The 26,350-nt window shown below is 37.3% G+C and overlaps 1 protein-coding gene across 1 annotated transcript; it reads left to right on the forward strand.

Annotated features, from left to right (window-relative positions):
- Positions 1-8,432: 8,432 nt before the first annotated feature.
- On the forward strand, positions 8,433-17,291 carry LOC109087901 (small nuclear ribonucleoprotein Sm D2). Its single transcript, XM_019102090.2, has 3 exons — positions 8,433-8,574; positions 16,183-16,362; positions 16,817-17,291. Coding segments are annotated over exons 1-3 (357 nt in total). The 5' UTR covers positions 8,433-8,572; the 3' UTR covers positions 16,992-17,291.
- Positions 17,292-26,350: the final 9,059 nt, after the last annotated feature.

Below are 26,350 nucleotides of genomic sequence, written 5' to 3' on the forward strand. Positions count from 1 at the left end.
AAAGCTTGCAATTTGTTTTTCAGCTCTTTGATAAAAAAGTTTTTATCTTTTAAAGTATTTATTATTATTATTATTATTATTATTATTATTATTATTATTATTATTATTATTATTATTATTACACTGTCGGTTAAAAGTTTGGAATAATTAAGGTTCTTTTATTTTTGAAAAAGTCTTCTACTCAAAAATATAGTAAAAACAATTATTATGTAGTATATGATAAATAGTATTATGAAATATTATTACAATTTAAAATAACTGTTTTCTATTTTAATATTTATTTTAAAATGTAATTTATTCCTGGCAATACTCCATTTATCAGTGTCACGTGATCTTTTAGAAATCATTCTAATATGCTGATTTGGTGCTTTTTTATAAATTATTATTGGTGCTCAATTGTTATTAATGTTTCTTGTTATTATCAATGTTGAAAACATTGTTTTTGCTGCTTAATATTTTTATAGCAAACAATGCATTTTTTAGAATTATTTTATGAATGGAAGTTTCAAAGGAACAACATTTATTTGAAATAGAAATAGAAACTTTTGCAGCATTATAAATGTCTGTCACTTTTGGTCATTTTCATGTGTCCTTGCTGAATAAAATAAGACATGTTTCTTAAGCAGAAAATCAGCATATTATGATTTCTGAATGATCACATGACAATGAAGACTGGAGTACTGGCAGATGAAAATTCAGCTTTGACATCAAAGAAATAAATAGACTTTTACTATATTCAAATTGTAATAATATTGTACAATATAACTATTTCTACTGTATTTTTTGTTATATAGATGCAGCCTTGATGAACTTAAGAATAAAAATAAAAAATATCTTAATTATTCCAATTATTTTGACCTGTAGTGTATTATTACCAAGCAGTTCATGTGCAATATTTTTTATGCATTAGTTTCATGTGAGGCCAAATATTTGTGTCCAAAACAAATACAATTTTCTTTTGTAATTTTCAGCTTCAAAAATCAAAAATAAATTCCACTGGAACACAACTTGTTACTCAAAGTATTTTAAGCAAATGACGGCAACATGTTGAGCTAAAAACAGTGCACTGAAAAAAGGAAGTAGCTGAAAGAAACAACCATGTTTTGTTCTGCTAACCACATATGACTTTTAAAGCATTTTGATGCTATCTTGTTTGAGAACAGGTTTTTCTTTCTTTCTTCTTTTTTTTTTTTTTTTCTTTTACATGGCACAGAGTATTGGGTGACTTGTATGTAGAATGCAAAAAGATGAACTGCATGATTCTGTCCGGTACTTTTCTATATGTCAGGTGTCTTCGTGTTGTTCAGCATTTACAGTCACTGACATAATCCTGACTGTGTAACTATTTCATACAATAAATTAGCTTTACACAGCCTGCAGGTCTTGGCCTGTAATTTTGTCTTGGCACAAACATGTATCCACTTAAAGGAAATAAATGTTTTGGAGGAACAGACCTTCGTTGTTCATGACAATTAATTTGCCACCTTGGAATTATAAGATTCTATCTGCACTCTGAGTGGTTTTGTGATATTTAACTTCAAAGTTTTTGCATTCCATAAAATGATAAGTCTCTTTCATACAAGAAAAAGACAGACCAAATGTATTCTAAATGTACAATATGCAGATAGAACCTTCTAATTCTAAAAAAAAATAAATAATAATAATAATTTTCCACTTGGAATTGTAAGATTCTATCTTGCAAAACATTAATTGAAGCAATAATTTTAAAGAAACAAAAACAGTTTACTTATAATATGTTTTAAACCATTAAATCAGAGCTGTAACAATGTATTGGCATGTATCAGAAAGGTAATTTAATGCTTTCTATGACATTTTTTTTTCATATTATAGGACGAATCATTTTTTTCTTATTAAAGTTAAGCATAAAATGCAATGCTAATGTTAATTTTAGGTATATTTTGGATAATTACATATTATTGCAGGAACAGTTTAAGCAGCTACCATAACACAATTCAACAGGAATATATAACACTGGAAGTGGGACAGGTAAAATGGCTTTCTCTTAAGATCTCAGTATTCCTGAGATAAGTAAAATTATAGTAAAATTTAACACATTTTAAGACGTTAAACTGCAAGAAAACAGACAATTTTTCAGCAAAGTTTTTTCACAAAGTTTAACCCATAAACGCATGAATGTTTCACCAATCATAGGCTACATAGGCCTATAGGCCTAATATAGGGTCTTTATGATGATTTTACCATCACTGTCATTGTCAGAAAGCACTTATTCATCATCTGGCTCATATTTGTGATCTCATATTCTCAAAACTATCTTGTAAAATGACTTCAAAATCAATATTTTAATCGCTATATTCACCACATCCACAATCAAAGGACAGTGACACTTATATTTCAATGCGTTCAGTAATTGCTCTGCAGTAAAGCAATTCAAGCCTGTTCAATAATTGCAGATTGTCTGCGTTAATTATGTGAAAAATCACATCATCGTTGTGTATCGAACAGTGTCACTTTGAGGAATAAAGGTAAATTGCACTAAGTGAGTCATCAGATATTTAATTATTGTTGTTCTGGAAAATATAGCCTACTTACATTATTACCTTGATTCGCTACACTTTTTACAATATACATATATACTGTATATATATGAATGTATATATATATATATATATATATATATATATATATATCAGAAAACAGACATTCTTTTTTTATTGTTATCTTGTTTATAATGCATAGATTGAAGAATATTAAGAAAGTTGATGTTTGACTTTTTAAAGGGTTCATATGATGCGATTTCAAGTTTTCCTTTCTCTTTGGAGTGTTACAAGCTCTTGGTGAATAAAGAAGATCTGTAAAGTTTCAAAGACTAAAGTCTCTCAAATCCAAAGAGATATTCTTTAAAAAGTTAATACTCGTCCACACCCCCCTGAAACGGCTCGTTCTAACACGCCCCCACATATCTACGTCAGTACGTGGGAAGATTTGCATAACGCCGCCCAGATGTTCACGCAAGGAAAGAAGGCGAAGGAGAATACCTTTTATTCTCGTTGTAGTATTGTTGTTGCCGCCGCCGCCATGTCGTATAGACGCTGTGTGTTTTATTGTGAAAGCAATACTACTTTGTTTGGCCTTCCAAAAGAGGACGATATCCGCTTCATCATGCCTAGAGCTGATCCGTGCTGGTCGCTGAGGAAATACATCAACTTTGCACTGTGGATCGCAGAATCAGCTTTCACCGTGGACGAAGCGGAGTCCAGCGCGGGGTCGTCCTCAAGCCGCCTGCCTCTGCTCATTCAAGCCGGCCGTGGCTCACCCTATGCCTCCGGCCTCTGCTCACTCAAGGCCGTGGTGTGTGACGCTGTTTCGTTGAGAAAGCGAAACTACTTTGTTTTTGCCTTCCAAACGAAGACATGACTAGCAATCATGTTTATATCATGTTTATAATTGGATTTATGTTTATGTTTCTTTGCTCTGGCCGGACAAGGCATCACAATATGTTAAGAAGTGTAAACTTTCCGTCACATGCTTGCAGTATTTGGCCAATCACAACGCACTGGATGGCAGGCCAATCACAGCACACCTCGCTTTTCAGAGCGATGAGCCTTGTAAAAATCTATACGTTTCAGAAGGCGGGGCATAGAGGAGAAACAATAATGTACAGTATCTGGAAAATAATGTGTTTTTTAACCTTAAACTGCATAAACACATTTCATTACACCACATACACAAAATAATGTTCTTTTTAGCAGCATCATATGACCCCTTTAAGAAATGAATGAGGGGGAGGATAGTCAATGACGTCCCGGCTCGCTAAAGACACAAGGTATGTTGAAAGGATAATAAACACTGAAAAATAATTCACTGACTATATATAATTAAAAATGTACTTTGTAGATAAAACCTTTTTATTTTCTAAATACAAAGTCCTAAAATGTACATAACTTTAAAAACAAAATCACATAATGTAAATATGTTGTAACAGAATAAGAATATGTGAATAACTCAATTTTGACAAAACTTTCAGAACCTTATAATTCCAGGATGACGAATTGTTCATAAGCCTAATTGTTTAGGCTTTTTTTTTATTGCAGGCAGGTAAAAGTTTTTCATATAGGCTTTTCAAAATTTGTATAACAATATTCTGATAATTTGTAATTTTATTATTTTCAATATATATAAATATCTTTTTTTCTGTTTGTTTTTTATTATTATTTTAGTTCACATCTGAAAAGGACTGAATTTGTTACATGTTTTTAATGTATTTTCCAATTAATATCAACCTCCTTACATAAATATATTAAACTATGTTCATTTAATATTGTAAACTTTTAATGATGTTTATTTTGTAATATGCTTCGATTTATAAAGGACAGAACAGATAAAGCCCCTAAAACACAAAGCAGATGTTTGGAAAATTGGGAGTTCACATACTGTCTTCTTAAAACACATCCTGAATAAATACATCCTGATCATCAATTTATTAAACAATACAGGCAATTTAGGGCATTTATGGGCCAATGATTTTATATATAATGTAATGCTTCATGAAATGCTTTATGTGAGTGTTAAATAATACAATGATAAAAATGTGTCAGTCTAACAAATCTGAAAATACTGTACAGTGCTTTGTTTTTCACATCTTTCTCCCCCTCTCTCTCCCAAACACACACACACAATGTCTGAGGATCCCTAGAGTGCGATCACAGCCTCAGCTCAGTAATGAAGTGGATCTCCTTTTTCAAATGGCTGAGGGGGGGAGAGATAAAAAGAGATGATAGAGGAAACTGAAAGAGAAAGAGAGAGAATTCAACCACAGACGCTAGAAATAAAAAAAAATCACTTTCATCAGATTACACCACTTCAAATAGACACAAGTGGTTTTTCACATTTGTACAAGTGTGCGGTAATTGAGTGAGCTGGATGAAATGTGTTGCCCTTGAACCAAGGAAACCAGTTACTGAGTACAGATTTCACCTCACATAAAGGGCCGATGAGCAGACCTTACATGCCCTCGCAGAGCCACCAATGAGTCTGTGCCATTTCCCAAATATGTGTTTAAAATAAAGTAATAATCATTCTATTCATATTTATTTGTTATTGAATTGAGAAATGTAAATGTAAACGCTTTTTAGTATTAAATCTTAATTTAAATTTGATAAAAAATGAAGGCAAGAATCGTTTACCCAATAAATGAGGTAATACCGTTTTTTTTACAATGTCCTTGTTAAACATGTTACATGTACATGAAAACTGTAAATTATGCATAATTTCATGAAATTAACCTTAAACCAAACGATAATTCTAAGCCTAACACTGTAAGTACATTTTGTTGGTGAAATGTAGCATTTCATTATTTGCTCACCAATGGATCCTCTGCAGTGAATGGGTGCTGTCAGAATGAGAGTCCAGACAGCTGTTAAAAACATCCAGAAGTAATCCAAATGACTCCAGTCCAACAATTAATGTCTTGTAAAGTGAAAGCCTCCCCTGTTGTCCTCTCTCACTATTTTATCTGTGCATATTTCTCTCCTGATTCAGATGAGACAACTTTTTAACTGGAGAAAGCAATATTATGGATAGAGTAATCATATTTTGTCCAGAAGCAATGGTTTAAAGTTGAAAACACTGTAATGATGAATTTGTTAATTATAAACACTCAGCTTTTCACTTCACAAAACATTCATTCATGGATTGGAGTTCAATATGACGGCACCCATCCACTGCAGAGGATCCATTGGTGAGCAAGTCATTCCTTTAAATGTATAATTACACTGTAACAAGGACACCTTTAAATAAAGTGGAATTGCATACTACTCTTACTATTATTATTATTATTACTTCTATTTGCCAAAATGTAGAATACACAACAAACATTAGGCTTAATGCAGCCTACAATCCTACACATTACATTACATTAAACATCACTGGTGAACTTCACCTCACTTCTCAATATTACCTGAAAAGTGCAGGAACACGCGGATGTGTAAAGACACCTCTGCAGGACAGATTTCATTTTACCTTACTGGAAAACTGTTGGCAAACTATGATCTCTGATGCAAAAGATAACCGTAACATTTGCTGATATGATTTGTTTGCAGGGCAATGAGAGGCAGAAATGAAGCGAGTGAGCGGTAAACAATTAAACAGGTGTAGAGATGTCCAAAGGCGGCTGTAAGTTGATACTATTTTCTTTTAATTTGTGCAGTAAATATCATCCTCCCTTTGACAGGTATGACTAACAATTTCTACACGCCTCCATCACACTATGTACAGCCTAGAAAAGAAACAGCTGAGATATAAATCAAAATCTTTTGAGCATGTGCTTCTCCACATGATGCCCTGAAGCTGGTAGGTGTTCACTGAAACCTGATGGTGAGATCACACACCCACACACACACACACACACACACATACACACACACACACGCTTACTAAGGTCTTCTAACTTACCTCAAGGTTTATGTATAAAGACTTGTTCATACAGTTTGAGAAAATATGTGGTTTACACATTTTTATGTTCAACACGCATCTTACATAAACTTAAAATTAAATTATTGGCTTTTATATTGTAACTAAAGCCAAAATCATTAGAATATTATCTGGAAAATGTTTACATTGAAATTGCAGTTTTCCATATTTCATTTAAATATATTTGTAGCACTTTCCACCCTTACTGTTATTTTAAATCTTTACAACTAAATTTGGCACCCTTAAAAATAACTAAATGGATATACTTGTAATATTTTATGCTATAATTAATTAACTATTATAATTAATGGTAATTGTAAAGACTACAAACTAACGTTTTCAGAATTTTTGCATATTTAAAATATATTCTTCTTATTATTATTATTTATGAATTATTTTGGCTAATTGAGGATGTCCACAAATATCTAGTTTTGAGGATTTTTTTGAGAGGTGAAAACATAAGCCGATGTACCTGAAAGACTCGGGGTGCATTTCCTAACGATAGTTAAGCTTTGTAAACCAATCCCACAGACGTGATCCTCAAATCTCCACACTATAGGGTGTGATTATCCCGAGCAAACTCACCACCCTGTGAAATCACATGGGTGGGATAGTGCCTCGCGGGCGCCCGCCTGTCTCTAAGCAGTAAGCCAATCCCCTGGAGTCTAAGCGCCGTACAGACACACTTTGTCTGTCTCACAAACTCGCCCCATCATACAGCCTTCTTCTCTGTCACTCATGACACATAACAAAAAGATGTCTGTTTGGTCTACACACACATATATATATATGTGTGTGTTACCCCACACCACGGCTTAGAGGCCAGACACATTCTTCTGTTATCGATACAGTGAGGCAGATCACTGGATCAGAGTGCTCCCTTTCATGACAGCAAAATATTTAAAAAGTAGCAGAAGTAACAAAACATTAAAAGCATATAGTGTCTCAGCATTAAAACCACACACACACACACACATATCTCTCTTGACTTCCACCAAGCATATATATATATATATATATACTGGAAAACATATACATATAAAAAAAATGTGTGTGTGTGTGTGTGTGTGTGTGTCATGAACCCAGATAGCACACGTACATCTGCAAGATATCTGTTAAAGATTGCTTCATCTGGAAAGCATCTGCTGTGTACAAACATCTGATAGACATCAAGATGTCAGTTTTATACATTCTAAATCATAAACATCTTTAAGACATCTTCTAAACGTCTGTTTGACATCTGATAGGAAACGTATAGACGTACTGCAGGTGAGCAAACATTCTAAAAAATACTTCTAAAAGAAGAAAACAAATACATCAAATACACGTCCCCTAAATGTAAGAATACTTCCATAAGAGGGTCTGTAAGTCACTCACCTGCACAGAACATGAAACTAAATATTTCTTTAAAATAAACACCTCATTGAGAGAAAAACAAAGGAATTTTTTGACATATTTTTGAAACATTCAATTTAAAAGACACATGAGTATTGGTACCAAAACTGGAAAAAAAAGAAAGAAAAAAAGCATCCATGCTCCACTTAAAACCTTGGAAAAAATGTAATTACCTTTTGACCAATACATACATACATATACATACATACATACATACATATATATCTCTCCCTTTATATATATATATATATATATATATATATATATATATATATATATATATATATATATATATATATATATATATATATATATATATATATATAAAATTGTAATTGTATATATTGTGTAATCTACCACATTGGCAACCTGCCATTAAATACTATACGTATGAAAAATAAAATGAACTTATTTTAATGCTTACGTTATTGAAGTAGTATTATTGTTACTGTTGCTAATTGCATTTTATATTTCTGTATAGCAAATTCTTAATTTTAGTTTAAAGTTAAATTATAGTTTATTATAATTTACCTAATACAATTCTAATAAAACCTAAAAACAAGTTTATAAATTTGCATTGCGGAGAAAACCGGAACCGGAACGTGTAACTGAGTAAGGCGGCACAGACCCGGAAGTGAATGTAACGTTGTAGAAGCGTGAGGTGATTGTGTGGAGCTGCTTACATTTCGTTTACAGAAAGAGTTGAGAAGCCGAAAACCAATAAAACATGTAAGTTCAATGTTCGGTGCACAGTAACGTATATCATAGTTACTGTTTAAGACATTCCGCTGGGACTGAAATAGTCAATTCGTAGTTTTGTGGGCGCTGAAGAAGTCATGTAGCGAGACTAATGCTAATGTTAGCAGCTGCAGCGAACCTTCTGTTGTACTGATTACTGGGATTCTTTCTCCTCTCTAAGAGAAATACAAATACAATCTCTGCGTTCGTTTTGTAAGAGTTGTTTTCGTTTGTCCAGTTGATTGGTTATTGCTTGTGTTTCTCATCGTTTCCTTCTGTGCACTTTATTTCTGAATCGTAATACTGTTAATAAATTGTAAATTTGTGGTATTTCAGGCATAATATAAATCACTGAACACAAAATATTTTCCAACTAGTACCTGTATACACTGCTGTTCAAAAGCTCGAGATCGGTAAGATTTGTTATGCTTTTTAAAGAAGTCTCTTCTGCTCATCAAGACTGCATTTATTTGACCAAAAATACATAAATAACAGTAAAATTGTAAATATTATTATTATTTAAAATAATGTTTTTTATTTTATTTTACTATACTTGAAAATATCATTTATTTTCAGCATCATTACTCCAGTCTTCAGTGTCACGTGATCCTTTAGAAATCATTTAAATTTAAAATTAAATTAAATTTTTGCATTTAGCAGACGCTTTTATCCAAAGCGACTTACAGTGCATTCAGGCTATCAATTTTTACCTATCATGTGTTCCCGGGAATCGAACCCCCAACCTTGCGCTTGTTTAACGCAATGCTCTACCACTCTTTTTTCAGGATTATTTGAGAAATCATTATAATATGCTGATTTATTATCAGTGTTGAAAACAGTTGTGCTGCTTAATAAATTTTTGTAACCTGTGATACTTTTTTCAGGATTATTTGATGAATAAAGTTAAAAAGAATAGTGTGTATTTAAAATAGAAATCTTTTCTAACAATTTAAGTCTTTATTGTCAATCAATTTAAGACATCCTTGCTGAATAAAAGCATTTATTTCTTTAAAAAAATAAATAAATACTGACCCCCAAAATAAACAACGGTAATTTATATTGCTACAAAAATAAACAAATTTCTAATCGCGAAGGGCTAGGCGATATATCTAACGATATAATCATGCGCATCTATTCAGTAAAGCCGGTTCCCTGATTAGCGCTAAATCGCCATCACCTGCTTTCAAATGGAGCGGCATTTAATAGACAGAGCCATAGATCACTGACAAGCTACGCAATATAGCGTTCATTATCGCAGATGTATCGCCTTCGATAATCAACGCGATATTGCGTAGCTTGTCAGTGATCTACGACGGCTCTGTCTATTAAATGCCGCTCATTTTAAAGCAGGTGATGGCGATTTAGCGCTAATCAGCGAACCGGCTTTACTGACTAGATGCGCATGATTATATCGTTAGATATGTCGCCCAGCCCTAATAAACGGTGTTCCCTTTCGAAAGCTTTCAGTCGATGCTGCGCTGCTCAGCGCATTGGGAAACGTCTTGTTCGTGACCAGCTGTGAATAATGTGTGTAACACGTCGATAGAATTGACCCGGTGGTAATATAGCCTCGGTTGATGACGTCATCGGAGCGCGCCCGCAACACAGGGCTATAAATAGATAAGCCACAGGTGCATCAACAGGTCTTTTGTCTTCAGATCATTCTGTGCATGTGTGCGTCAGGAAGATTCTTTTTGTCTACTACAGATCTTCGTACGATGACCCAACGAAACAGTAAGTGTTGTGTTCCTCCATGCTCTCGTCCTATGTATGAGCTGGATACGCATGATTACTGTTTTGTTTGTTTTGGGGGAAGAGCACGCGGTTCTGGCTTTAGAGACGGGCGAGTGCGAGCATTGTGAACTGTTCTCAGTGAAGATGCTTCGTGCCCGTCTGAACTATTTTCAGACCGCACCCACCTTTTCGTCGGAGGGCTCTCGTGCGGGTCTGCGTGACGAGCGAGCGAGCGGGCCCGTCCCTTTCGCTTGCAGTGTCACCAGATCCACGCATCCTCTCTCGTGATCTCGAAGCGCGCTCCGGTGCTTCTTCGATTCACGAGGAGGATGATATATCTCTTGAGTCTTCGGGCGATGAGCAGGCCTCTGAACGCTCCTCTCGCGAGAGGAAATCGGTCGAGGAGCTGCTCGAGGTGGTTACTCGCGCGGTGGACAGGCTGCAGCTTGACTGGCCACGCGACCAAGAGACCCCCAAACGTAGTAAGCTGGAGTATAGGTTTCTGTCGGGTGGTAGGAGAGAGAGACCGCAACATCAGTCTCTCCCCTTTTTCGAGGACCTCCATGATGAACTGTCGAAGTCATGGAGCAAACCATATACTTCCCGCATCTTTGTGCCCTCGACGTTGACTTTTTCAACTATCGTGGATGCAAAATCGCGGGGATATTCGGAGATGCCTCGGGTTGAAGAGTCGCTTGCGAGCTATCTCTCACCTGAATCTGCATCCTCGGTGAAGAAACCTACTCTCCCCCACTAAACCTTGTAGAATTACATCATCGCTAGTGGGTAAAGCTTATCAAGCTGCAGGTCAGGCTGGTGCTGCGCTGCACACTATGGCGGTGTTACAGGCATACCAGGCTGACCTATTGAAGGACTTGAGTGTGGGCAGTACAATCGACGAGGAAGCATTCGCTGAGCTTCGTCGGGCCACAGATTTGTCTCTCCGGGCGACCAAGCAGACGGCTCGTGCCATTGGCCGGTCGATGTCAGCTTTAGTCAGCACGGAGAGGCATCTGTGGCTTAATTTGACGGGCATTAAAGAGAAGGAACGTTTGTTTCTTTTAGACTCCCCTATCTCTCCATCTGGCCTGTTTGGCGATTCAGTTAATTCGGTCGTCGACAGGTTTAGGGAAGTAAAGAAACATGAAGAAGCGTTCGTTCAGTTTCTTCCTCGCCGCACTCAAGGGGAGGGGCCATCAGCCACCCAGCCTCGCCCGGTCCTTCAAAAACCAGGGAGGTTAAAAAGCAGAGCGTGACAGACCGTGCTCCCCCTCGTAGTAGGGATTGGCGACAGGTTCGCCGTGCTCAGCAACCTCCCAAGCCAGACCTCAGGACTTTTATTAATAGGAAGAAGAAGTCCTGACGCCATGGCACCCGTGCTGGTGGGGGTAGTCCCTCACGGGGTGGGGCGCGCTCGAGAGCTTTTCGCCCCGCCCCGTTACCCTCACAAAACCCCTCCATCCCCGCCGCTTCTGGTGTCTCGGGGGGGCGGGGGTTTCCAGCAAGATTTTAGATGTTCCAGTGCTTCCTGCCATCATTCTGGACACGGAACATCTAACATCCCCTCAAAAGGAAGTATTGAAATTGGTACCACTCTCAGAGAGTCTGGCAGCGTGGAAACTTCTGCCAGGCATTTCTGCATGGGTATTGAGCACAGTACGGGTAGGATACAGGATCCAATTTATTCGTCATCCTCCACGTTTCAACGGCGTGGTTTCCACTTCCGTGAAACCGGAGCTGATGCAGGTACTGTCTCAAGAGCTACAAACTCTTCTGGGCAAAGAGGCCATAGAACATGTTCCTCTTCCACAGAGAGAGTCGGGCTATTACAGCAGATACTTCCTAGTTCCCAAAAGGGTGGGGGAGTGCGTCCAATCTTGGATCTTCGAGGCTTAAACCGTACAATCAGAGCACTCAAGTTCAAGATGTTAACCGTCAAGACGGTCGTGTCGCAAATTCAGCATCGCGATTGGTTTATCACGATCGATCTGAAGGACGCATATTTTCATATAGAGATTTTGCCACAACACAGGAAATTCCTGAGGTTCGCTTTCGGGGGCGAAGCATACCAGTTTCGGGTTCTTCCTTTCGGCCTAGCCTTATCACCCCGCACGTACACAAAATGCATGGATGCAGCGCTGGCTCCATTACGACTCCAGGGCATCCGCATTTTGAATTATATCGACGATTGGCTGATACTAGCGCAATCGCGAGAGATGGCGCTACAACACAGGGACATCGTGTTAGCTCATCTAGTTTCTCTGGGGTTGAGACTCAACACCGAGAAGAGTGTTCTCTGTCCGACCGACTCAGAGAACGACTTATCTCGGGATCGTTTGGGATTCGATCACGATGCGGGCACAACTGTCTCCCGCTCGGATCGAGACCATTCAGCAGACCATGAGCAAGGTCAGGCTAGGCCAGGATCGCACTGTTCGTCAGTATCAAAAGATGCTAGGTTTCATGGCTTCAGCATCCACGGTGATTCCTTTGGGGCTGTTGCACATGAGACCGTTTCAGTTGTGGCTAAAAGCCAGAGGATTTCATCCGAGAGCCAATCCTCAAAGGCAAATAAAAGTGACGCGCCGCGGGCTTCGTACACTATCTCTGTGGATCAGACCCCGGTTCCTTGCCTTGGGTCCCACTCTAGGGGCACCGTGTCGTCGCAGACTGCTAACGACAAATGCCTCCCTGTTGGGCTGGGGAGCAGTTTTGGATGGCCACCCAGCTCAAGGGGAATGGGGGGGTCGTCAGCTCGATTGGCACATCAATTGCCTCGAGCTGATGGCCGTATTTCTGGCTCTGAAATATTTCCTCCATCATTTGAGAGACTGTCATGTTCTAGTACGGGTGGACAACACAGCAACAGTCTCATATATAAATCACCAGGGGGGTCTGCGCTCACGCAATCTGAACAAGATAGCGAGGCAGATTTTTCTTTGGGCCCAGGACAAGCTCCTGTCACTCAGGGCAGTTTACATTCCGGGGCGTTTGAATGTGGGAGCGGATTTACTGTCCAGACAGACACTTCCGACAGGGGAATGGAAACTCCACCCAGAGGTAGTGGAACAGATTTGGGAAAAATTTTTTACGAAGCAGAGGTGGACCTCTTCGCCTCCCTTCAGACAGCGCAATGTCCCCTCTACTTCTCTCTGAGTCACCCAGCCCCCCTGGGTCTGGATGCGATGGCACACACATGGCCCAGAATGCGCCTGTATGCATTTCCTCCAGTTTCTCTGCTCCCGGGAGTCCTAGCCAGAGTTCGCCAACAAGGGTCTTGCCTCTTGCTGATAGCGCCACGTTGGCCGAACAGGGTATGGTTCTCGGAGATAATATCTCTCCTCGACGGCTCGCCTTGGGCGATTCCGGAGAGGAGGGACCTTCTGTCTCAGGCAGGGGGTACGATATTCCATCCCAGGCCCGACCTGTGGAATCTTCATGTTTGGCCCCTGAAGGGTACCAGCTGAGGAACACAGGGCTGTCGCCGGGTGTTATTGATACCATCCTTAGTGCTAGGGCTTCCTCCACCAGACGGAGTTATGCCAGTAAATGGGGTGTCTTTGACAGGTGGTGTGTGGTACACAATGTAGATCCGGTCAACTGCCATATTGCTTCAGTTCTGGACTTCATGCAAGAGAAGTTGTCAACAGGCACATGCCCTGCTACTCTTAAGGTTTATGTGGCCGCTCTTTCAGCTGACCACGCCTTGATTGACGGGGTGCCACTCGGGAGACACCCTCTGCTCTCTCGCTTTCTTCGTGGGGGCCAGACGACTGAGGCCTACAGTAAAGACCAAGATGCCTTCTTGGGACTTAGCTATAGTTCTCGAGGGTCTGGTTGAAACCCCCTTTGAACCTTTAGAGTCAGCGTCTGATAGACTTCTAACTCTAAAAATGGTTTTTCTCATGGCAATAACTTCTTTGAAGAGGATTGGGGATATGCAGGCTCTGTCTATCTCGCCATCATGCTTAGACTTTGCCCCAGGGAGCGTGAAAGTGATTCTGCATCCTCATCCTGATTACCTGCCTAAGGTTCCGTTTTCGGCTGTACATCCGGTCATTCTAGAGGCCTTCTGTCCTCCGCCGTTCGCAACGCCGGAGCAGGAGAAATCTTATAGACTGTGTCCAGTCCGTGCTCTTCAGACTTACGTCCACCGCACTAGCCAGTGGCGTAAGTCGGAGCAACTGTTCGTCTATTATGGTGGTGGTAACAGAGGAGCAGCTGCCACCAGGCAGACCATGTCTCACTGGGTCAGGGATGCTATTGCTTTGGCTTATAAGGCGCGCGGTCAAGCTTCGCCTATAGGTCTTAGAGCTCACTCCACAAGGGGGGTCGCCTCCTCTAGTGCTTTAGCAAGGGGTGCCCCCTTACAACGGGTTTGTGATGCGGCAGGTTGGTCCTCTCCGCACACATTCATAAAATTTTATAGTTTGGATGTCCATGCTACTCCGGGCTCTCATGTCCTTGAGTCAACATCACAAGCTAATGTCTGAGGCCTTCTTGTGGTTTGGTAGCACACCTGCACAACCTTAGGGGTCCAGACATTTTCAAGCACGGCGGCGTGGGTATTCTCGTTCCCAATGCGCTGAGCAGCGCAGCATCGACTGAAGATTTCGAAAGGGAACGTTCCCGGTTACTTAGCTGTAACCTTGTTCCCTGAGAAAGCGGAACGAGATGCTGCGCTGCATTGCCGTACTGAAATATGTCCCAGGACTGCTCTTCAGACAAAATGTCCTGTTGATGCACCTGTGGCTTATCTATTTATAGCCCCGTGTTGCGGACGCGCTCCGATGACATCATCAACCGAGGCTATATTACCACCGGGTCAATTCTATCGACGTGTTACACACATTATTCACAGCTGGTCACGAACAAGACGTTATCCAATGCGCTGAGCAGCACAGCATCTCGTTCTGCTTTTCTCAGGGCTGCACAATTAATCAAATTTCTAATCGATGCCACTTTTAGGGCTGCACAATTAATCAAATTTCTAATCGCGATTACAATTATGGATGCCACAATTACATAATCGTTCAAAGTCCTCTTATGTTATTTTGCGTGCTTAAGATGCATTTTTTTCTTTCTACATGTTATCTTTCCCATTATTTTAATTTTAGTTTTAGTATAACATTATAATACCATTCATATTTTTACTTTTTATAATTTAAAGAAGAAAACAATCTGATGTATAGTTGACATTTGATGCTTAATACTATAAAAAAGCACTAAAAGTTTTTCAGTTAGTGTTTTCAGCTTGTTTATTTCATATAAAAATACGGCATGCAGTTGCATCAAACAGTGGTATAAACATCATTCAATGTAAATTGAGATAATCGTAATTAATAATCGCAATTACAATTTCAAGGGAATAATCAACAATTATGATTTTTGTCATAATCGTGCAGCCCTAATTCTTTTTAACTTTTTATTCATCAAAGAATCCTGAAAAAAGCATCACCGCTTTCAAAAAAATATTAAGCAGCAAAACTGTTTACAATATTGATATTAAATCAGCATATGAGATGATTTCTGAAGGATCACGTGACACTGAAGACCTGAGTAATGATGCTGAAAATTCAGCATTGACTCACAGAAATAAATTACATTTTAAATTATATTAAAATAGAAAACCTTTATTTTAAATTGCAATATTTCACAATATTACTGTTTTATTCTTCTTCTGTATTTCTGATTAATAAATGCAGCCATGATGAGCAGAAGAGACTTCTTTAAAATAAAAAAAATCACAAATTTTACTGATCCCAAATTTTGAACGGCAGTGTATACGCACTATAAGATATGATATTTATCTCAGCTCTTCATCCAGACATTCTAACTCTTGAAATTCCTTATTGTCCTTATTAGGAGTTTGTTAAACAAGCCCAAGTCTGAGATGACTCCAGAGGAGCTCCAGAAGCGAGAGGAGGAAGAGTTTAACACCGGTCCACTTTCAGTGCTCACTCAGTCTGTGAAGAACAACACACAGGTTCTTATCAACTGCCGCAACAATAAGAAGCTGCTGGGCAGAGTCAAAGCATTCGACAGGTACCTGATAAACTCCGTGACTACACACTGTTTTTATTCCTTTACAGATTTCAGTTGATCCAATCGCATCCGATACAAATGTTATATTAATTTAATAATGTGGGGATTATTTCATATTTGTATGCACAGAAGAGCTTTGTGCAAAAATCTTCAGCCTAAAACATGCCCATACCATCTTCAAGTAAGGGTGTTGCATATCTTTCCTTTACAGCCTTTTACTTTTAGCCTCATTTATTCTTCTATTTAATAGATTTATGATCTGCATCACCTCTTTCTGACAGACAGGAAATCAATTCAGATTTATCTCAATCAGAATGAAAAAACACAAATGCTTTTCATTTTGCTTGAGCTGAAATAAATTGGGTCACATCATATTTAGATACAAGTGGTAAACAAAAAAAAAAGAGGTTTTCATAATTTAGATCCTCACGGTCTCTCTTCTCTGGATTTTCAGGCATTGTAACATGGTTTTAGAGAATGTGAAAGAAATGTGGACGGAGGTGCCCAAAAGTGGCAAGGGCAAGAAGAAGTCAAAGCCAGTCAACAAGGATCGTTACATCTCAAAGATGTTCCTGAGAGGCGATTCAGTCATCGTGGTGCTGAGAAACCCACTCATCACTGGGAAATAAACCTGATGTGTAACAGTCTCCTGGACACTCATACTCCACCTCACCTGTGAGCTCAGCTCTCATTGACTTACCAGCCCGTGTTAAAGTGTTAATTAGACCTTTGAGCAAATTAAGTCTTTGCACTCAAGGAACAGTACATAGTTTGCCTTGTGCTGCAACAATTGATGGGAAATCTTTAGCATCATTTTGAGAGATTGTCTGGTCAAAGGATACAAAGAAGATGCCATTTGAACCTTTTTTGTTTAAGTTGTATAAAAATGTGCTTTTTTTTCTTAATAAACATTTGGATATTCAATCAAACCTTTAAATCTGTTGTGTGTTTCTATCAGAAATTAACCGTTAACAGACAAAGCAGAAAAAGTTTGACGTTGCTGTTTGTCCTCTTTCCTCCCCTCTCTCTGTCTGCTGCCCCTCTCATCCTCTCTGTCCCCCTCCCTTCATCTGACTCTGATTTGGTAGAGTCCCTTGGCAGCAGCTTGGGTGTCAGTGTAGATTTCAGCAGGCAGCACTCAATAAGTGACAAACTGCCGTTTAAAGCTCTCTGCATTATTAATGTGACCAGATGTGCTGACTGTCACTTCACACCCCTGCCCTCCACCGTGGGCTCCGCTGACCCCTCATACTAAAAAGACATTTTAAACCATTCCTTTTTGATTAAACTGATTTGATGTTTTTGAAAATGACAGAAATGTATGTTTTGAAAAATTAGAATGAGCTTTCTGAACGGCGTTTACCATGATTTAAAACAATAAAAAAAATCTAGATTTGTTTTAAAAGTATATATGGACAAAAGGGTTATCTCAGGACTTGACCTGAGAGGACAGTCTCAGGAAATCACTCAGTCAGATTACTTAAATATTCAGTGGAACGGTGAAAATCTAACACTGTGTATCAGTTTGAGTTATTGTGATCCGCTGGTATCATATTTATTCATTTCTTTTAATGTGTTTTAATACAAAACTGGAAAAAACAAATGTAAACTGATGGAATCTGCTTCGATAAATGATATCAATTGTTATTAAGGGTTTGATTAAAATATTTCCATTTATTTTATTACTGATTGGGCAATCAATATTTATTGCTCAGATCTATTTAAAAAATATACACTGCTCAAAAGTTTAGTGTCAGTTTTTTAAAAATATTTTATTCAGTCAGGATGCATTAAATTCTGAATAATGTTACAAAAAAATTCTATTTCTAATAAATGCTGTTCTTTTGAGCCTTATATTCATCAAAAAATTATGAAAAATGTACCATAGTGTAAACAAAGGTATTAAGTTTTCAAAAAAAAAAAAAAAAAAAAAAACCCAAAAAAAACACTCAAAAGTCAAATAAGTATATTAGTATAACTGAAGACTGGAGTAATAGCTGCTGAAAATTGAGCTATGTTAACAGGAATAAATACAATTTTAAAATATATTTAAAAGCAAAAAAAAAAAAAAGTTATTTTTAATTGTAATTTTAAGTATTACACTTAAGCTCATAATTTCTACCACACCATGTGGACATGAATGATACCTTAAATTACTTTTAGGAGCATCTTGAATTTATGTCTGGTCAGCAGTAAATGGGTGAAAAAAAAATCCCTTAAACTTATCTTGGAGCTTGCCTGCTTTTAAAAATTAAGTTTTGAGTACAGATTCACAAAAGCTGCTTGTGATCTGAAGTACGATCAATGATTGAATGGTAAAGAAACACTTGAAAAATGGATTACAGTATCATTTACAGTGTGTTCATTTACAATCAGTTCATGACATTTTCCCGGACTCTTGAAATGAGTTCAACCCTTGATGTACTTCTGCAGTTCCTCCTGTCCAACAGCGAGAGGCACATGCTGCCGTGTGGAGTCCTCTCCCGGGCCGCTGCACCTGGATGCTGCGTGTGGGTTTGCCTGAAGCTCTGAATACTAGAGTCCTGACTTACAGGTGACGCTTCAGCCTAAGATCTTATCATGAAATGCTGTCAAAATTGTGATTTATAGGCTTAATTCTGCAGTGTTTTGGTCATGTCCTTTTTTCAACAGCGAATCGTTTTGTGGGGAATTGTCTATTGGACCTTGGTTTGTTTATACAATATGATATGTACCGTCTAAAACATAAATATTAAATACTCATCACTCAGCAGTGAAAACTTAATCCTTACTTGACAGGAAAAAATAAATAAAAAACGTTCCTGACCTTACTGCATATTCGTGTCTGTTATTAGTAAAAGTATTTTCTCCACTTTCTTGACAGCTACATTATTGTACACGAAATAATCACATAAAACAATGGATAATGTAATATTCTGAACAACCTACCTATGGCACACACCTCAAAATGAACTTTTGTCTTCTTTATGACTTTATTCATTGTGAGTTAAAACAGACCCTCATTATTGCTCCAGAAAAAGATGTATTAATTTGGCACTGCATGCTTACTAATTTTAGTTCTCTCACTTATTCTAAAGCTTTTATGTTAAACAGGACATAATTCAGTGAGTCTGCCCCTCAAAAACCTTTTCAAAAATTTACCATGGTACCAAACTACCCTATAACCATCATATTTAAGGTAAATAACTAATAATAATTGCAAAAATAATTCTCTCCCATTTTTCAGTAACTACACAGTTCTATTTGCCCTAAATGTATTTTTGATTCTAAAACCACATTGTTTGAATATCTGAATCTCATTGAATTATACAAAATATAAAAGCAATTTTTTTTTTTTTTTTTTACAAATTTGCAATCAAATAGTGCTCAGAACTAAGATCATTTTTTAAGCTTTTTTTTCAGTTACACTGAATCAAAAGTGTTTTTTTGATGATATTTAGCGGATGTGTGAGGTCAGTTCTCCTCAAGGTTAACTTGCTGTTTGTGTAGAGTAACCACAGGTGTGCAGAATCACATTAACATAATCTACTAGCTTTTGACAACCATGTGTCACAAAATGTGCTCTTTATTTTGAACAATGTAAAATGTGTATTTCTTTGCTTAAAACTCTTAAAAAATTTTCGGTTTTAAAGGTAATAATTGGTAATGGTAATAGTTTTAAAATGGAAAACGGGAAAACATTTTCTTTCTTCAAAAATTGAAATGAACACTCTTACAGTGTTAAAAAAAGCTGCTTGTTAATGAAAATGTGAATAACACAGCAAAATACAGAATGGAATAGAATTTTTATTTGAAAGTCATATTTACATTGCTCTATGTTAAAGATGCTTTCTTCTAACATCGTTTTAAAACAAAATCCTGAAATATAGTTAGGCATAGTTCTGTAACTCCTTGTTTTATGACTTGAAATTAAATTTTTTATGTAATGTTACATTTGAAAGGTGTTCTATTTCCATTATAAATGCCACATGCATTTGTTTTTGATGGCTACATTTTTAGGGTTTTGGGACTTCTACATTTCCAGAAATTGGATAAAGCCTTAATCAAATATCTGTGAGTGAAAAGTGACCTGAAATTGTTGATGGCATATTTACTTTTTTTGTTACATTACTGCTTAACGAGTGGACTACATCCATGAAACCCACTGAAGCTCTTCTAGACTCCAGCATTAGGGTCATTCCTAATATTCTGTAGATTTTCATATCCCCATCATTGCATGACTCAGTTTACTGGATAATATATAAACTCAAATGAAAAACAAGCAATTTTCAAGAAACATTTCAATGCTTCATATCTTCATTTCGCTTCTCAAATGGAAATGTTTCAAAGAAAACACATTGAAAATCCCATTAACAAACCACCGAACGAGCCATTCAACATCTTGATGCGGGAAAATCCAGGCAGTCGAAGTCTTTCAGGTGATTTTGTAATTTATTTTAAGACAAAATCATAAATGATAATTACAGAAATTAAATATTAAAATGAAAGAAAAAGATCGATTACAATGTTCAAACTGTGTAAATTATACTTAAAACTCTAAGAGAGTACTCTAACCTCAGTATAATAATCTTCAGAAGTCAAAGGCCTCTGGAGATATGAGCAGAAGAAAAGAAGCTGTCTGAAAAGCCAATTAGAATAATATACAGGTGCTGGTCATATAATTAGAATATCATCAAAAAGTTGATTTATTTCACTAATTCCATTCAAAAAGAGAAACTTGTATATTATATTCATTTATTACACACAGACTGATATATTTCAAATGTTTATTTCTTTTAATTTTGATGATTATACCTGACAACTAAGGAAAATCCCAAATTCAGTATCTCAGAAAATTGAATATAAGTTAAGACCAATACAAAGAAAGGATTTTTAGAAATCTTGGCCAACTGAAAAGTATAAAAATGAAAAGTATGAGCGTGTACAGCACTCTTAGTTGGGGCTCCTTTTGCCTGAATTACTGCAGCAATGCGGCGTGGCATGGAATCGATCAGTTTGTGGCACTGCTCAGGTGTTATGAGAGCCCAGGTTGCTCTGATAGTGGCCTTCAGCTCTTCTGCATTCTTGGGTCTGGCATATTGCATCTTCCTCTTCACAATACCCCATAGATTTTCTATGGGGTTAAGGTCAGGCGAGTTTGCTGGCCAATTAAGAACAGGGATACCATGGTCCTTAAACCAGGTAACTGGTAGCTTTGGCACTGTGTGCAGGTGCCAAGTCCTGTTTGAAAATGAAATCTGCATCTCCATAAAGTTGGTCAGCAGCAGGAAACATGAAGTGCTCTAAAACTTCCTGGTATACGGCTGCGTTTACCTTGGACCTCAGAAAACACAGTGGACCAACACCAGCGGATGACATGGCACCCCAAACCATCACTGACTGTGGAAACTTTACACTTGACCTCAAGAAACGTGGATTGTGTGCCTCTCCTCTCTTCCTCCAGACTCTGGGACCCTGATATCCAAAGGAAATGCAAAATTTACTTCCATCAGAGCAACATAACTTTGGATCACTCAGCAGCAGTCCAGTCCTTTTGAAGCGAGACGCTTCTGACGCTGTCTGTTGTTCAAGAGTGGCTTGACACAAGGAATGCGAAAGCTGAAACCCATGTCTTGCATACGTCTGTGCGTAGTGGTTCTTGAAGCACTGACTCCAGCTGCAGTCCACTCTTTGTGAATCTCCCCCACATTTTTGAATGGGTTTTGTTCCACAATCCTCTCCAGGGTGCGGTTATCCCTATTGCTTGTACACTTTTTTTCTACCACATCTTTTCCTTCCCCTCGCCTCTCTATTAATGTGCTTGGACACAGAGCTCTGTGAACAGCCAGCCTCTTTTGCCAATGACCTTTTGTGTCTTGCCCTCCTTGTGCAAGGTGTCAATGGTCGTCTTTTGGACAACTGTCAAGTCAGCAGTCTTCCCCATGATAGTCTAGATTGTGTGTAGAGTTAATTAGCTGATTAGAGTGTGGCACCAGGTGTCTTCAATATTGAACCTTTTCACAATATTCTAATTTTCTGAGATAATAAATTTGGGATTTTCCTTAGTTGTCAGTTATAATCATCAAAATTTGAAATAAACTTTTGAAATATATCAGTTTGTGTAATGAATGAATATAATATTCAAGTTTCACTTTTTGAATGGAATTAGTGAAATAAATCAACTTTTTGATGATATTCTAATTATATGACCAGCACCTGTATATAGCTATTAAAGACTTACATCCTCTTACAACATAAGATGTTTATGTCTGATCAATAAACATCAAACTAATTCATCCATTGTGTCACTATCTTCTTCTTGCCAAATGTTTTCCTCCACCTAAATGAACTTAAAGTTCAAATAAGCTCAGGTCACGTTGACATGACAATGAGGTGCCATGATCAGATAAAAATACAGATGAGGCTGTGGTTTTACACCCTTTGAGCAGAAACAGCAGATCTTGGCAATTTTCAAATATCACTCTACAAATGGCAAATATCAGATCTTGGAAAAGAACACGCAGTACCACAGAAGACAGAAGACAATTTTAGCAAACATCCTTGCATGTAATAATATTTTTGCAGAGAATAAGTTTCCAACATCCTATCTAAACATCACTTAAGCATAACAAGATGTACTTTCTTATTTGTCATATGAGGAAAAATATACTACGTCAATGGAATGAGTATAAATGGAAATAAAGAGAATAAATGAATAATACTTGAGTATATGTGTAACGTAAGACATTAATATGAATGTAATGTAATGTAAAGCAGCAATAAATGAAAGAAAAATATGAAATATGATAAATATAACAACTCTGAAATTTGCATACACCACACCTGATGGAATATTTAGGAACCTTTCCATTCCATTGTTATAGCATATTTCTGAAATTCTGCTATATGACTGTATAGAAATAATTCTTGAAATTACAACACAAGCACATTAGTTACACATATCACATTTTATTCGGTTTTCTTATTTCATCTTTCTCGGAGTGTGTGAAATGAACTTGAATAAGTTTGCTCGGGGTGACTGCTCTTGGCAGGAAAGCGGTATGTTTTATTCAGCAAGTTGAGGCGATAAGAGGGGAAGTGTGATTATGATAGCGATCGGTCACGCATCGATACTCAGTCTCCCCCGCGCGCGCAACGCGATACTGTCGCCCGGCGCGCGGGGCTCTCTCACGTCAGCCATCGATCGCGCGCGCAGTAACTCGACACGCCGCAGTTTGTTTCCAAGCAGCTCCGCAGGGTGACAAGCACAGTCATGATGCACAAACTGCGCTTGAACTGTGCTGTCACCCTTTAGCTTCTCAACGCTATTTTGTGCGCTCCTGAACTCTCTGTCTGTTTTAGTTAGTTCATTCCTATTGCACAGTATAGTAAACGTGCTTTTGTGTTTCAGGGTTATTATATTTAACTACAACTTTACTTGAAATAAAATAAAATATAAAAAACGTAAATAAATATATTTTAGCCGATTTCAGCCGATTTCAGCTTGTTACTAAGGCAACATTTCTCATTTTGATTTAGTTTATCTTATCTTGATGTACTAAACTCAAAATAAAACTAAAATAAAAATTAATAAAACCATATAGTCATTCAAATAATATGATAAAAATAATAATGATCACATTATCTCAATGGTACTAAAATAACCCTGATTGTGTTGTAGTTTAAGAGTTGTTCATCGCTGAGTACGTGGTTTTAGGTGATATACAGAATATAATTCGTATGTTTTCTTAACCATCTTTAGACATTTTGATTTTCTCATATGGGTTTTAGGTGATATACAGAATATAATTCGTATGTTTTCTTAACCATCTTTAGACATTTTGATTTTCTCATATGATTTCTGTAAATTTAACCAAACAAGTTGAGATGTTTTAGGCTGCTACAAACCAGCTAACACCACAAAACATCACAGAGTTCATTACAACCATTGCTACTGACAAGATAAACAGGATAGAAAGAGATATTGGGTGGGGGGGGGGGGGGGGGGGGGGGGGGGGTAACATGTTCTGTTTAAACATTGCAGTTTTAGAAAGAAAAATTAAGAATATTTCTTAAAATGGTCAGTGTTTAAAATTATATCACCCAGAAAAAAGAAAAAAAATGCACATAAATATAAGTAAATAAAAATTAAATATTAATTAATAAATAAATAAGTTACATAACTGTCACTGGAGCGTTACAGTTTCAAAATGTATTCATATGTACCATTTAGGAGTGAGTACAAAGCGTTTGTATACTTAGGCTATGGTCCCAGGGACAGCTTTGGACCTTTTTTTCCTGAGAATGCAGGGACATGGCAAAATTGCTCAAACCAAAGTATTTAATTATTAAAAATGTATTTTAATTCAATAGCAATAGCCATTTGTAATAAAAATAATAATAAAAACAGGCTGTCTCGTGTCTGTACTTACATCCCCATCTAGTGGTAGACAGGATAAATGGCTTATTGTTTATGTACAGCCAAAGATCGTCCACTAGGTGACGTAATAAACCATTATTTTAATTGGTCAAGGCTTTGAAAATGACACTGTAAATTTTAGGAGAAGAATAAAACAGAACAGCATAAAACTTTTTTTTTTTCAAGTCAAGTGATTGCAGATTGCTCCTACATTTGTCAGTGTTCATAAGTTGGGTCAATGTTGTTTGGCCTTTGCCCAGAATGCCTTTGGAAATTCTTTATAATTTCCTTCTAGTTGTCAGCCTGTGACAAACACACTCACACAATAAGCATATGCTATTTCATGATGGTGTTTCATGCTTTATTGCAGTTTTGAATGGCGTCTGCATTTAAAAGCATGATTCTGGAAGCGTGTAAAGAATGTTATAGGGCCACAGAGTCCGAGGCTCTATCCTGTGAAACTGTGCCATGCAGGCAGAGCCAGAATGGGAGCTTGTAAAAGTGGCTCAATGGAGGAGGGGTGAGTGAAACTCACTAGTTTCCTTTAAGATAAGATGCTTATCAAAGCAGTCAGATGCGTATAATTCACATTACACATGCACAAACACACTACAAAAGGTCTTTTGATAGTTGTACATCTGTGTCTTTTCTCATGTGTTCTCCTCTGAACCAAAATGACACGCCTGACAGGATGAAAATCTGATTATGTAATTATCAAAGGCTTACATAATTACATCAAATGTTTTTTTTTTTTTTTTTTTTTTAATCATGTCTGTGAGTGATGTAAACTGCCTTCTACAGGATTATAGACGGTTTATAATCTGACATATTTGTCAGACATATCCATATATTCTCTAGCATTTGATTTTGAAGATTTTTAATAGACTTCAAGACATGAGACAAACTATTTGTGTATGTGTGTGTGAGAGAGAGGGCGAGAGTAGGTGGCAGTAGGTTATCCAAAGAAATGCCAGTAAATTATGTGATATTTGATCTTTACATATGCAAGCTATTTCTCTTCATTTGTTTTTATTTTTTTTAATTTAAATGACTTGTGTGGACACATATGGTCACTTTACAGATGACATTTTGAACTTGGCCTATATATTACAAACAGATTAGATAGAGATAGATAGATAGATAGATAGATAGACAGATAGATAGACAGATAGATAGATAATTGGATATTCATTTTGAGATTTGCTAAAGATTGCATTAAACAGTGTTTTAAATGATTAGTTTCTTGAAAGATAAACATGACCTTTGACATCATCTAACATTTATTTAATTATAAACACTTAAATATTCAATGTCAATGTTAGATCCATTAAAAAGTATTACTATGGAATAGGATACAAGCTAATGGTATTTCCACGGTATACTTTCTGAAAATGAACAGTACACATTACACGTGTAGGCTATACATAAAACGAATATGTGATGTACAAGACAGCACTTATAAAGACTGGAGATTATATTTAAAAGTTCTTAGTCAGAAATATAAGTCGTCGTGTCATTCCCATTAGCAAAATTTAATTTGTAACGCAGGGCTGGGATTATGGAGCTCGGCCGCTAGGGAGTGGATGAGTA

This window comes from Cyprinus carpio, chromosome A18 (genome assembly GCF_018340385.1).
Source record: "Cyprinus carpio isolate SPL01 chromosome A18, ASM1834038v1, whole genome shotgun sequence".
Taxonomy (NCBI): Eukaryota; Metazoa; Chordata; class Actinopteri; order Cypriniformes; family Cyprinidae; genus Cyprinus; species Cyprinus carpio.